Source organism: Carcharodon carcharias, chromosome 20 (assembly GCF_017639515.1).
Source record: "Carcharodon carcharias isolate sCarCar2 chromosome 20, sCarCar2.pri, whole genome shotgun sequence".
Classification (NCBI taxonomy): domain Eukaryota; kingdom Metazoa; phylum Chordata; class Chondrichthyes; order Lamniformes; family Lamnidae; genus Carcharodon; species Carcharodon carcharias.
The window spans coordinates 85,038,554-85,052,421 of record NC_054486.1 but is presented as its reverse complement, the minus strand read 5'-3'; the positions used below and the strand labels follow the sequence as shown (position 1 = coordinate 85,052,421).

General features: G+C 44.9%; 1 protein-coding gene across 2 annotated transcripts in view; it reads right to left on the bottom strand.

Annotated features, from left to right (window-relative positions):
* Positions 1-13,868, bottom strand: part of prkcha (protein kinase C, eta, a) — a 217,089-nt gene that overhangs the window by 23,260 nt on the left and 179,961 nt on the right. For both annotated transcript variants that reach the window (XM_041214867.1, XM_041214866.1), the window contains one exon: positions 5,240-5,378. In XM_041214867.1, coding sequence (XP_041070801.1) covers positions 5,240-5,378 — 139 coding nt within the window. The remainder of the gene's footprint in view (positions 1-5,239; positions 5,379-13,868) is intronic.

Here is a 13,868-nt window from a genome sequence, read left to right as displayed (position 1 = left end):
CCAACCCAGTACAGCTGCAAAGAATGCATGGCCACACAAAGCAAGAAGACTGCAGCCCCCAGGTTTAGTGGCTTATCCCTCGAGCATCTTTTGGATGATGTGGAGGCCCGCCTTGGTGTCCTCTACCTCTACTCTGGCTGCAGGAAGGGCAGCAACATTACCACTCCACCTTGGTAGGCGATGGCAGTGGCGATCAGAGCCAATGTTGCACAGAAGAGATTGGCCATCCAATGCAGATAGAGGGTGAATGATCTCACCTGGTTGCCAGGATATGGCAACCTTCTCATGACCCTAAACTCACGCACTTAAGCCCATCACACATTCACTGGCATCTCACTCACTGCTATCTCAAGGGACATCATCGCTCTCTCTCTACACACACACCCTCATATATCCATCTGGCCTAACCTCCTTTGGAGACTGCCTCCTGAGTCCTCACCATCTTGAGGCCGCTTGCACAGGTCAACATGTGCCCCCACACACACATCCTGGGATACCCTCCTTCCACAGTATAGCCCTCAACCTGTAGCCTCTTCCTTGCCCGAGACCACTTCTCTCCCTTTCCCAAGCAAGCCCTAACCCTACAGCCATTGGAAAGCCACCCCCGCCTTCTGACTGGTCTGGTTGGTAGAGACCTGCCCGTGAGGCCCTTAAAAGTTATGTGGTGCTGTCTGCGAAGCCTGGCACTGACGACTGTGAGTATTGCCCAAAGCAAGGTAGGCAAACAAATCTCGAAGTCCCAAGAGAAGTGTAGCTTGCCAGGTACACGTCACTTATGTGCTGATGTGAAACACGTCGGCGTGATTATCTTTAGATGATCCAGCTTAGGGAATGGTTCTGGTGAACTGGGCTTATAATGACATGCAGATGTATTACAATGCCCGAAGGCGGGAAACGCGGCCTGCCATTGACAGGCAGAGTGGACGATTGCAAACTGGTTTCCACGACGTCAGGATAGCGATTTTTGGCCTTCTTGCCATAATGTCCATCAAACAAGCATGCCGCCAATGGGCATGGAAAATTCCACCCCATGGATAACTTCTTAAAGGGTTAAAGAATACAGGACCATGGAGAAAGAGCAGTTGAGTGGGACGATTTAGAGAGTTCTTTCAACGAACCGGCACAGGCACGATTGACCAACTGGCCTCTTTGTGTGCTCCTTGATTCCATGGACATGAATGGTGTCTAGTTCTCGCCTTGGTTGGTACATTTGTCAGCTTTTCAGACTCAATGTTGCACACACATGGAGGTGAGATGGTTTATATGGGGAGAGGGAGGGATAGTGAAATTCTTACATGGCGCTTTCACCTTGAATTATATTGCTTGGTGAACCATTATTGAGCTGCTCTGAGCAGCCAAGGAAGGGTCCTAGATATGATAATGCAACAACAACTTGCATTTATTTAGCACCTTTCACACAGTAAAATATCCAGGAACACAATGTTCACAAGAGCATCATTGAACAAAATTTGACAATGACCCACATAAGGATATATTGGAGCAGGTGAAAGAAGTAGGTTTTAAAGAGTACCTAAAAGGAGGAAAGAGAGGTCAAGATGCAGAGAGGTTTAGGGAGGGAATTCCAAAGTTTAGGCATCAGCAACTGTGGGGCATGGCTACCAATGGTGTAGAAATTAAAATTGGGATGTGCAAGAGGCTAGAACTGGAGCAACACAGATTTCTCAGTGAACTGTAAAACTGGAGGAGATTATAGAGGCCTCAGAAGGATTTGAAAATAAGGCGAATTTTAAAATCAAGATGTTGGTTAATTGAGGGTCAATAAAAATCAGCACATGGGATGATGGGTGAATAGAGCTAAGCATAAGTTAGAATATGGGCAGCTGAGTTTTGGATGACCTTAAGTTTATGGAGGGTGGAAGATGGAAAGCTGCTTTGGAGTGCTTTGGAATAGTCAAATCTAGAAGTGACAAAAGATGAGACTTTGAACAGCAGACGAGCTGAGGCAGGGGCAGAGTCAGGCAATGTTATGGAGGTGGGAAAAGTAGCCATAGTCATGGTGCAAATATGTGGTCAGAAGCTCATCTCAGAGTCAAATGTGACATTAAGGTTGTGAACAGCCTGGTTCCGCATCAGACAATGGTCAGAGAACAGCATTTATGGTGAGAATCTGAGTCACAGAGGGATTTACGAGGAACTTAATCCTTGCACTGGTCAAGCTGAGTCAGGCCATTGATTCAGATACCATACCAAAATAACTCAGGAACAGGCCAATGCAAAAAAAGGTATCCATTCGGTTGAGCGATCAAGGTTCAAATTCAGTCCAAGCCAATTTGATGACATTCTCTTCTCTTAAACATCCATAAAGGTCCTGCCTGAAAAAGGTTTGAGTAATCTCAACCTAGGTCATAAAGGAAACAGTCCAGTGCACAACACTGTTCATATAATTCTGCAGAAATTGGCAATAAAATGTGAGCTCTATAAGATAGCAAAGTCCTACTGTGCCATATGGGATGCTTTTATGAAGGTGAAGGTGCATTTTTTGAACCGAAGTGGTTATAAATCCTTGCATCCGGTCATGTCAAGGTGTGGGTGAGTGGGTACATGGAGTAAGAAAAGTTATAAATCATTCCATTGCCCAATATTTGCATTTCCCATCTTACAAATAAAACTTTCACCAAAATAAGAACTCTGAGCTCACTCAGTCAACATTAACATGAGAACACTGATTGTTATTACCATGGCTTAACTGATATGAAACATCCTTGTGTGGCTGTGTGAATTGTGCTGAATAGTTATCTTTGAACATCTGAACCTTTGCAGTTAATCAGATAAGGAAAAGCTTTCAGTGATCCTATTTACATTATGCAAAGCTGATAGCTTGGAGTGGATGTTGCATGAAGCTAATGTCTCGAAGAATGCATCACCATTTCTTAAAGTGATTTGGGAATATTACCTTTGGGTAGCTGTCGTGTTGCAGGGCTCTCGCCACACTTGAAGCAACAATCAAGCTGCTCGTGTGAACCAACATGCTTGTGAAGGCACAATTGTTTCTAAGTAATGAAATACAACTTTGTTTCTGGTTTCTGTACGATCCCCAGTTGTCAAGGGCAATACTTGTACTGCAAAAGCAAAGCGTCACTGCTCAAAAGGCGTACGTGTAGCTGGATATAGTACCAAGCAAAAGGCACCCAGTTTGACTCCTGAGTAGACACTGAGATAGCTGATTACAGCCAGGACAGTAGCAAAATTCTAAAACTGACCTGTGAGCTTTTAAAGTAGCTCCTGAGGTCCATCGCTATTTGGAAATGCACACAATAGACTAACCAGCACATGTGAAACATAGGGAGGTATTTAATGGAGGCAAGAGCCCCGCGTCTCTTCTTTTAGAGAAGGCCTCCTGAACTAAGTGCCACTCAGGCACTTAGCTGGACATCAGCCGGCCTTCCCCGGATCAAAGACCCCTGGGGCGGAAGTCCTGCCTTTCGAGTGCTACTGGTCTATCAGAGGCCAGTGGCTCTATTGAACGGCAGAGCCACCAAGGAAGCAGTGGCTGCTGCCTGCATGACATCCATCCAAGGCCTAGATTGGGGGGGGGGGGCGGGTGGGAGGTTGGCAGCAAAGTGGGTGGCTCTCAGAAGGCTCCCCGTTTCCCAGAACCATTTTCCTTGATCAGGCACTAAGTGCCTTTGAATATGGAACTGCCCCAAGAGCTCACAAGCAAACTCACATGGCCTCCCACCAGCCTCCGCATTCAAAGGATTATCCTCCGCCATTTCCGCCAGCTCCAGCATCCCTTCACCGCAGCCCCCCCCCCCCACCCCAGTGGATTCTTTCCGCAGGGATCGTTCCCTCCAAGACACCATGGTCCACCCCACCATCACCCCCTACACCTCAACTCCCTCCCACGGCACCTTCCCATGCAACCACAGAAGGTGCAACACCTGCCCCTTTAATTCCCCTCTCCTCACCGTCCAAGGGCCCAAACACTCCTTTCAAGTGAAGCAGCATTTCACTTGCACTTCCCTCAATTTAGTCTACTGCATTCGCTGCTCCGAATGCAATTTACTCTACATTGGAGAGACCAAACGCAGACTGGGTGACCGCTTTGCAGAACACCTTCGGTCTGTCCGCAAGCATGACCGAGACCTCCCTGTCGCTTGCCATTTCAACACTCCACCCTGCTCTCATGCCCACACGTTCGTCCTTGGCCTCCCGCAGACTGGAGGAACAGCATCTCATCTTCCAACTAGGCACTTTACAGCCTTCCGGACTGAATATTGAGTTCAACAACTTCAGATCGTGAACTCTCTCCTCCATCCCACCCCCTTTCCGATCCCCCCTTTTTCAAAAATTTATAATTTTTTAAACATATTTTTCTTTTTCCACCTGTTTTTAAATTTATTTCAATCTATCATTTTATCTCCACCTTTTAGCCCATTTCGATCCCTACCCCCCACCCCACCCCCTCTAGGGCTATCTGTACCTTGCTTGTCCTGCTTACTGTCACCATTAGCACATTCCTTAGATAATATCACCACTGTCAACACCCCTTTGTCCTTTTGTCTATGACATTTTTGGCAGTCTCTTCTTTGCCTCCACCGATCACTGGCCCTCTATCCAGCTCTACCCCCACCCCCACCCCCAGCCCCCCCACCTTAAACCAGCTTATATTTCACCTATTTTTCATTAGTTCTGTTGAAGAGTTATACAGACTCGAAACGTTAACTGTGTTCCTCTCCACAGATGTTGTCAGACCTGCTGAGTTTTTCCAGCTTTTTTTGTTTTTGTTTCAAACTCACATGGGTTTGCTTGTTGTGCCCCCTGCATGGCTAGCTCCCCACCTGCTGCTGGGTCAATACCAATGGTGGTAGGATGAAACCTTTAAGGGCCTCAATTCATGGTGGGGCAGAAAAGCTGTCCGCAGGCCTACCCGCCACTGACTTGATTGGGGTGGAAGGGGGAAGGTGGCAGGTTCCCCACCCACCACCAAACTCGCCACAGATCAGGGCATTACACAATCCCATCATGGATCAAACTATGCTAAGAAGCCCAGGTAATTGATCTACTTACCTGAGATCAATCACAATGTCGAGAGCGCCACAATTCTGCAGGCTGAATCCTGTACAAAGCTTCAAAAGTAAGGGCAGAGGCAAGTTTAAAAGATTCTTTCAAAAGAATCAGTTGATAACCAGCCTCAATGAAGTGCTCATTCTCATTCCTAACTGGATCTTTAACAATACAGTACACTGGCAAGGATTCTCGTTTACCTTTTACCTACCTCTGGTGCAATGTAGTCAGGTGTACCACAGAAGGTCCCAGTTGTGTAATTATTATAGATTCCCTCTTTGCACATTCCAAAGTCAGCCAGTTTGCAATGTCCCTCCGAATCTAAGAGAACATTATCCAGTTTCAAATCTCTACGAAAGAGGGAAACACAAAATGATACATTTTTGCAATTTTAAAATTCTTTCCAAGCAACAGTAGATCTTACTACATTGTGTGACTATATCTACTGAATATTGGATAAATAGTAGGACAGAACAGTATAACTGGTGGTCTAACGGAAAGGTAATAAATGCTTCTATAAAGCGTTGGTTGTTCTTACGTGCAGCACCTGCTAAATGTTCTACAATGACCTCAGAATTCGAGGAGTGATAAAGGGACGTGAGCCAGATCTCCAGTTCCTGACTGCTATCAGTGACCCTGCTGGAAACGACAAGTGTGTGAACATTGAATACATCCAGCAGTGAAGCCCTCCAGGGTCAAATAGCACTCCAACAATTATTATCCTGGCTCAAACATGAAGGAATACTTTTCGAACAAAGTGCCAAAATGTTACCAGTGCCTATAGAAGAATATGCCAGCAAGAATTAGTATCTTCAGAACAGGGAGGAAAAAATATTATCATGTGCATGTTAACCCCCAGTGCACAAGTGAAAATCCTGTTATCACATAACATAACACAGCTGTTCTTCAGCTTTGAACCATATCTGTTCAGAATTGGATTTATCCCTATTGAGAGAATATTCACAGCTTAGAAAAACAGTAGAAGGAATAATTGGTAACCCCAATTAACAGGGGACACTGGACACACGCTAGGTGTGATTAGTTTCATGCTCCACATGGCAGTTGCATTTCTTGCACCCACACCCCCCCCCCCAACACCGCCGGCCTTGTCATACTTGTAACTGGAATTTTTATGAATACTTTGTTTGCAGTTACTAATATGTTGGAAATTTGGCTAGAGAACACATCCATCAACAGTCAAATGTCACTGCTGCAAGCTTTCAGAAACCAACAAACGGGCTTCTCTTCCAACTTCAGCTGGAAGCAAAACAAAAATTGAAATGAAGCAGCTTTCCAGTAAGAGCTACAAGACTGACTTTATTTCTGTGTGTATTCCAGTTAAAGGACTATTCATGAACCAGATAGAAAGTATTTACTTTTGAAAGAAAAGATGCATTTACATTCCACCTTTCACATCCTCAAGACATCCCAAGGCACTTCACAGCCAAATTACTTTTGAAATGTAGTTAATATTGTTTTGTAGGCAAATGAGGTAGCCAGTTTACTTTGGGAAAATCGACTGCAAAGATACATGCGTCCATCGGTTGAGAAAAAATGAAAAATACATAAATGCTGCAAATCTGAACCGAAAGTATAAAAGTGAATTTAAAAGACTGTCAGTATCTTTCCCTTATAGATGCTAATGGATTCTATTGCCTGTTTTTGCTCATCTTCTGTTTTCGTCAGATCCATTAGATGTGTTACTAATTTCAATTGGATTGAAAGGAGAGGACTTTCAAACTTTTTAAAAATCTAATTAAAAGGTTAAAGGGTTGGGGGGGGGGGTGCTCATGCTGCAGCTCCATATCCCTTCTACAAACCTCACGCTCAACACCAAATATAGGCAGTGCAGCCAGACAAAGCGAGGCTTGTGCTTTTCTTTGTTGCACTTCAAAATGTTTCCAGAAATGACTAAAAAGGAAAGAAAATGACGCCGGTACAGATCTTGGGTTTCATGTCATCATGCAAAGGGTGCACAATCATCTGCAGATTTCACTGGCACAGCCAGGATGGACTGACCCAAAGACTTTGTCCATCCATCTCCAGCTCGAATTGCTGACGTTTCTGACATTCAGTGCTTCTACTAGCATTAGGATGTTCTTGGCTAATTAGTTGAAATATTGTAAATGGCAAATTGCAGTGCATGGATAGATGTTTTCTGACTTCAATATTCCCCCACCCCCACGGTGTTCCTGAAGGGAGTGACTCATGGTGTAGTGCAGTTTGATATGCACCAGCAGCCTCCAGTGCTTTGCCAAAATACACATTCTTCATAATTTAGGTCAGACAATGGCATTGCCTCACAAATCTGTGGTCGCCACCAACTTGAAGGGCAAGGGCAGCAAATCATGGGAGCGTCTTCAACTTCTAGTTCCTCTCCAAGTTATACATTGTTCTAACATATATCGCTGTTCATTCATCATTGCTGGGTCAAAACCTGGGGGCTTGTAACCAAACAACATTGTTGAATACATTCGCCACCTAAACTGCTGCGTTTCAAGAAGAAGCTCATCACTGCCTTTTCAAGGGCACCACACTTTAGGAAGTATGTGAAGGATTTGTACAAGGTATAGGAGAGATTTACTAGGATGGTTCCAAGGATGAGGGATTACTGTTGGATGGGCAGACTAGAGAAACTGGGGTTTCTGCTTAGAGCTGAGAAGACAAAAAGGAGATTTGATAGGAGTGTTTAAAATCATGAAGGGTTTAGACAGAGAAACTGTCTCCAATGGCTGAACAGTCGATTGCCAGAGGGCATAGATTTGATATGATTGGGAAAAGGACAAGAGACAACATGGGGGAAGTGAGTAGCTAGGATTTTGAATGCACTGTCAGATAGGTTGGTGGAAACAGATTCAATAGTGGCTTTCAAAAGGGAATTAGATAATTACATGGAGGAGAAAAAATGCAGGGATATGGAAAAAAATGTCTGGTAGTGGTTACTAACTGGATTGTTTTTCAAAAAAGCTGGTACAGACTCAAAGGGCCTTTTTGTGCTGGACTATTATATGGGGAGGATTTTCCCCTCGTCGGGTGGGGGCAGTAGGTGGGTGTGGGAGCGGCCGTGCAATGGTCCGCCACCTGTGATCAGTCCCAACCGTGACTTCACACTGGCTGGCCAATCGCTCACTGAAACACTCGGGCAGGGGGTTTATCCCGGTGTCCTGACCAATATTTATCCCTCTATCAACGTCACAAAAAACAGGTTGTCTGGTCGTTATCAGATTGCTGTTTGTGGAAGTTTGCTGAATGCATATTGGCTGCTATGTTTCCTACTGTACAATGACTACATTTCAAAAGCCCTTCATTGTCTGTAAACCACTGACATATCCAATGGTTGTGAAAGTGCTATATAAATGCAAATCTTTCTTTTTTATACAGAATAACCGGCAAGCAACCTGAAGTAGCAATTTTGACTAATATTTTGGCCAATACCCATTTATCCTAACTCTTTGCTTCCTGTCCATTGGCAAACTTTCAATCCATGCTGCTACATAGCCTCTAATACTACTTGCCTTAGTTTTTGTAAAGAGCCTCATGAGGGATATCTTATTGAAAAAGCCTTTTGAAAATCCATGTGCACTACACCTTTTGCACAACACTCTTAATTTCTCAAGAAATTTCCTGAAATTTATGGCCATACTCTTCCATTATGCAAACGATGCAATCTGATTATATCTGCAGCTTAGATAATGAGAAGCCCACATCTGTACCGTTTATGGTACATCTGCACTCTTTAGCTGTATGGCACAAAGGCCAATATGGTCAGGGTTGTTTTTTTGAGTTGTTAGCTTTCTTCAGGCTGGGTCTGCTATCTTTGAAGCTATTAGTTTGGCATGTATATTGCCAAGTTTTTTTTGTGCAATCGATGTCCCACTAGTCAACATGCCAATATATACAATGAAATGGCCTTAATTGTTCCCTGGCAAGAGTAGCACTCCCTTCAATCCATTTAATTCACACTGATAAGGAGATTTAAGTGCATACACAGGGTGAAATGAGCTGCAAACACCATTTCCTCTGAAACTCAAAAGTGCCACGGATTCAAGCCAAATTAACCCGTCTCTCTGTATAAAGAATAATGCCTCAAATGTGAAAGAAATTTTCACAGCAGCATTTTTACACTGTTTTTGGTGCTTGCTCCATTCAATCTATGATTACTGAATTCTTCTGAACCACAAGTCAAATTACAAGACTTTCTGCAGGGTCACTGCACTGGCTGTGCGGTGTTAAAGAGGTTTGAGAGTGTATGTGAGATGCCTGGTCACTATCCCAAACACTTTCTGTAGCTTTTAGAAAATTGCAAAGAAGAAAGACAACCCCAGATGATCAGGAGAGTTGATGAGGGTGATAGGTTTAAAGTAGTCTGCATGTTTTCAGCAAGGCTTTTGACAAAGTTCCACAAGGCAGATTGTCAGAAAAGTAAAAACCCATGAGATCCAAGGGAGCATGGAAAACTGGATCCAAAATGGGCTCAGAGGTTGGATGCAAAGTATAAGGGTCAGCTGGAGTCTTTATGACCATTTACAGTGGAGTTCTGCAGGGTTCAATACTAGGTCCCTTGCCTTAAACAAAATATATCTATCATTTAGACTTAAAATGTAGGGAGCATGATTAAAAAGTTTGCAAATGAGACAAAAATTGGTCATGTGATTGACAATGAGGAAGAAAGCTGTGGATTGCAGGAACATACTAAGGGACTGGTCAGGGGGGCAGAAAAGTGGTAAATGGAATTCAATCTGGAGAAGCATGAGGTAATGCATTTGGGAAGGGCAAACAAGGCAAAGGAATACATATTAAATGGAAGGATACTGAAAATTATAGAGAACAGAGGAACATTGGAGTGTATGTCCACAGATCCCTGAAGGAGCAGGACAGGAAGCTAAGCAGGCCAAAGCAGCATTTGGAATTCTTAAACAAAAACAGAATTGGAATTCTTTCCCTTATTAGCCAGGGCGTACAATATAAGAATAGGGAGGTAATGCTAGAACTGTAGAAAGCATTGGTTGTGCCACAGGAAAGGTACTGCATACATTTCTGTCACTGCATTGCAGGACGGATGAGAGGTTTAGAGGAGATTTGCCAGGACTGGAGAATTTCATAAGGGGGAGATGATGGCGCGTGGTAATGTCACTGGATTAGTAATCCAGAGAGCCAGGGGAATGCTCTGGGGGCGTGGGTTCAAATCCCACCAAGGCCAGCTGGTGGTTGGAATTCAGTTGACAAATCTGGAATAAAAGCAAATCTGGAATATTAGCCTTAGAAATAGTGGCTGGTTCACTAAGGAAATCTACCATCCTTACCTGGTCTGGCCTACACATGACTCCAGGCCCACAGCAATGTGTTTGACTCTTAAATACCCTCTGAAATGACCTAACAAGGGCAATTAGAGATGGGCAACAAATGCTGGCCTTGCCAGCGGTGCCCACATCCCATGAAAGAATAATGAAAAAATAAATGATTGGATATTGAATGGTTGGGGTTGTTTTCATTGGAACAGGGGAGGCTGAGGGGAGATTTAATTGAGGTGAATGGAGTGGATAGGAAGGACATATTTTCCTTAGCAGACGGGTCATAAATTTAAAGCAATTGGTAGAAAGGATAGAAGGGAGTTGAAGAGAAATCGTTTCATCCACAGAATGGTGGGAGTCTGGGACTTCTTGCCTGCAGTCCATGTGGTGTAGGTACACCCACAGTGCTGTTAGGGAGGGAGTTCCAGGGTTTTGACCCAGTAACAGTGAAGGAAGCGATACATTTCCAAGTCAGGATGGTGTGTGTCTTGGAGGACAACTTCCAGGTGGTGGTGTTCCCATCTGTCTGCTGCCCTTGTCCTTCTACACGGTAGCAGTCGTGGGCTTGGAAGGTGCTGTCTAAGGGGCCTTGGCGAGTTCCGGTAGTGCATCTTGTAAATGGTACATACTGCTGCTATTGTGTGTCGGTGGTGGAGGGAGTGAATGTTTGTGGATGGGGAGCCAAACAAGTGGGCTGCTTTGTCTTGAATGGTGTCAAGCTTCTCGAGTATTGTTGGAGCTGCACTCATCCAGGCAAGTGGGGAGTAGTCCAGCACACTCCTGACTTGTGCCTTGTAGATGGTGGAGAGAGTTTGGGAAGTTAGGAGGTGAGTTACTCATTGCAAGAGTCCTAGCCTCTGACCTGCTCTTGTAGCCACAGTATTTTCTGTAGCCCAGTTCAGTTTCTGGTCTATGGTAACCCCCAGGATGTTGATAGGGGATTCAGTGGTGGTAATGCCATTGAATGTCAAGGCTTGATGGTTGGATTCTCCCTTGTTGGAGATGGTGACTTATGTGGCACGAATGTTACTTGCCACTTGTCAACCCAAGCCTGAATATTGTCCAGGTCTTGCTGCATTTAGACATGGACTGTTTCAGATTCTGAGGAGTCAGGAATGGTGCTAAACATTGTGCAGTCATCAGCGAACATCCCCACTTCTGACCTAATGATGGAAAGAAGGTCATTGATGAAGCAGCTGAAGATGGTTGGGCCTAGGACACTACCCTGAGTAACTCCTGCAGTGATACCCTGAGACTGAGATGATTGACCTTCAACAACCACAACAATTTTGCTTTGCGCTAGGTATGACTCCAACCATTGGACAGTTTTCCCCCGATTTGCATTGACTCCAGTTTTGCTAGGGTGCCTTGATGCCACACTCAGTCAAATGCTGCCTTGATGTCAAGGCCAGTCACTCTCACCTCACCTCAGGAGTTCAGCTGTTTTATCCATGCTTGGACCAAGGCTGTGATGGGGTCAAGAGCTGAGTGACCCTGCTGGAACCCAAACGGAGCATCATTGAGCAGGTTATTGCTAAGCAAGTGCCGCTTGACAGCACTGTTTATGACCCCTCCCTCACTTGCCTTTTGTGTACAGGGCATACCTGGGCAATTTCTCACATAGCTGGGTAGATGCCAGTGTTGTAGCTGTACTGGAACAGATTGGCTAGGGACACGGCAAGTTCTGGAGCACAAGTCTTCAGTGATTGTTGGAGGTCAATCCTCTCAGCCCTGGGACATCACTGCAGGAGCTCCTCAGGTAGTGTCTGAGGCCAACCAATTTTCAGTTGCTTCATCAATGACTTTTCCTCCACCATAAGGTCAGAATTGGGGATGTTTGCTGATTATTGCACAACGTTTAGTACTATGTGCGACTCTTCAAATACTGAAGCAATCCATGCCCATTCGCAGTAAAACCTGGATAACACTCAGTCTTGGGCTTCAGCTGATAAGTAATATTTGTGGCAGACAAGTTCTGGGCAATGACCATCTCCAGCAAGGGAGAATCTACCATCTCCCTTTGACATTGAGCAACATTACCATCACTGAATTTGCCACCATTAACATTCTGGGGGCTTGGCAAGAAACTTAATTGGACCAGCCATAAATATACTGTGGTTACAAGAGCAGGTCAGAAGTGAAGAATTCAGCAGCGAGCAACTTATCTCCTGACTCCCCAAAATCTGTTCACTATCTACAAGGTACAAGTCAGGAGTGTGATGGAATACTCTTCATTTGCCTGGATGAGTACAGCTCCAACAACACTCAAGAAGCTCAACACAATTCAGGACAAAGCAGCTTGCTTGTTCAGCATCCCATCCGCCACCTTAAACATTCACTCCGTCCATGTATGGTGACAGCAGCTTGTGCCACCTAGAGGATGTACTGCAGTAACTCACCAAGCTTCCTTCAACTGCACCATCCAAACCCACAATCTCTATCACTTAAAAAGCCAAGGGCGGCAGGCGCATGAAAGCACCACCACTTGCAAGTTCCCTTTCAAGTCCAATACCATCCTGACTTGGGAACTACGGGCAGAATATTACGCTCGGCATGCGGACGTGTGCCTGACACGCCTGGGCATAAAATGATGCGCGATAATGTCGGGCGTGTGTCCCGACGTCATTGCGCAGTCTCGTGATATTTCGTTTGATCAGTGTGCGCCAGAGTCGGCTGCGCACCTGCCAATAATTAAAAGGCCTATTAAGGTCATTAACAATCTAATTAAATTCAAATGTACGCTGCCCGTCCAACCTAATGGTTGGTGGGCAGGCAAACAGACCAAGTGGGCTTTACATTTTTTAGGAAACCTCATCCACGAGCAGGATGAGGTTTCCTAAAGCAAATAAACATTAAATAAAAACTTTATTTTTGAATTAAAAACATGTCCCAGCTCAGAGTCACATGTGAGGACACTTCTTATTAAATTTTTATTCTTCATTTTTTTTTTTACACAGCGCTTCAATCTCCCTGAGGTAGCTCCATGCCTAAGGGCGATTGAAGTGCTCTTTTTTGCGCATGCTTGAACTGCACGCTAGGCCCGGCTGTCCCTCCTCCTCCCGCCCGCACAGGCAATGCTCAGCGCTGCCGCTCACGATCCATACAGGGCGGGCCTTAATTGGCCCGCCCGCATGAAATCGCGGTGCGGAGCCGATCGCAGGCAGCCACCCCCACTGAGCACCCTCCGCCAAGGGCAAAATCCTGCTTTACATCGCTGTTCCTTGTCACGGAGTCAAAATCCTGGAACTCCCTTCCTAACAGTACTGTAGGTGTACCTTTATCACAGGGGCTGCAGCGGTTCAATACGGTGGCTCACTACAGCCTTCTCAAGGGTAACAAATTCTGGCCTTGCCTCACATCCTGTGAATGAATAAAAAGAAAAGGCGAAAAAAAAATCCTGATAAAAACAACTCCAGAGATAAGGAAGTTTCCGGGCAAAATCTGCTCGCTGTTGACATGGTTCAAACTTATTGAAATTCCAATGTTGTTCATTTGGCAATGGTATTACTCCTTTAATAAACATATCAGCATTCACCATTTTATACAGAA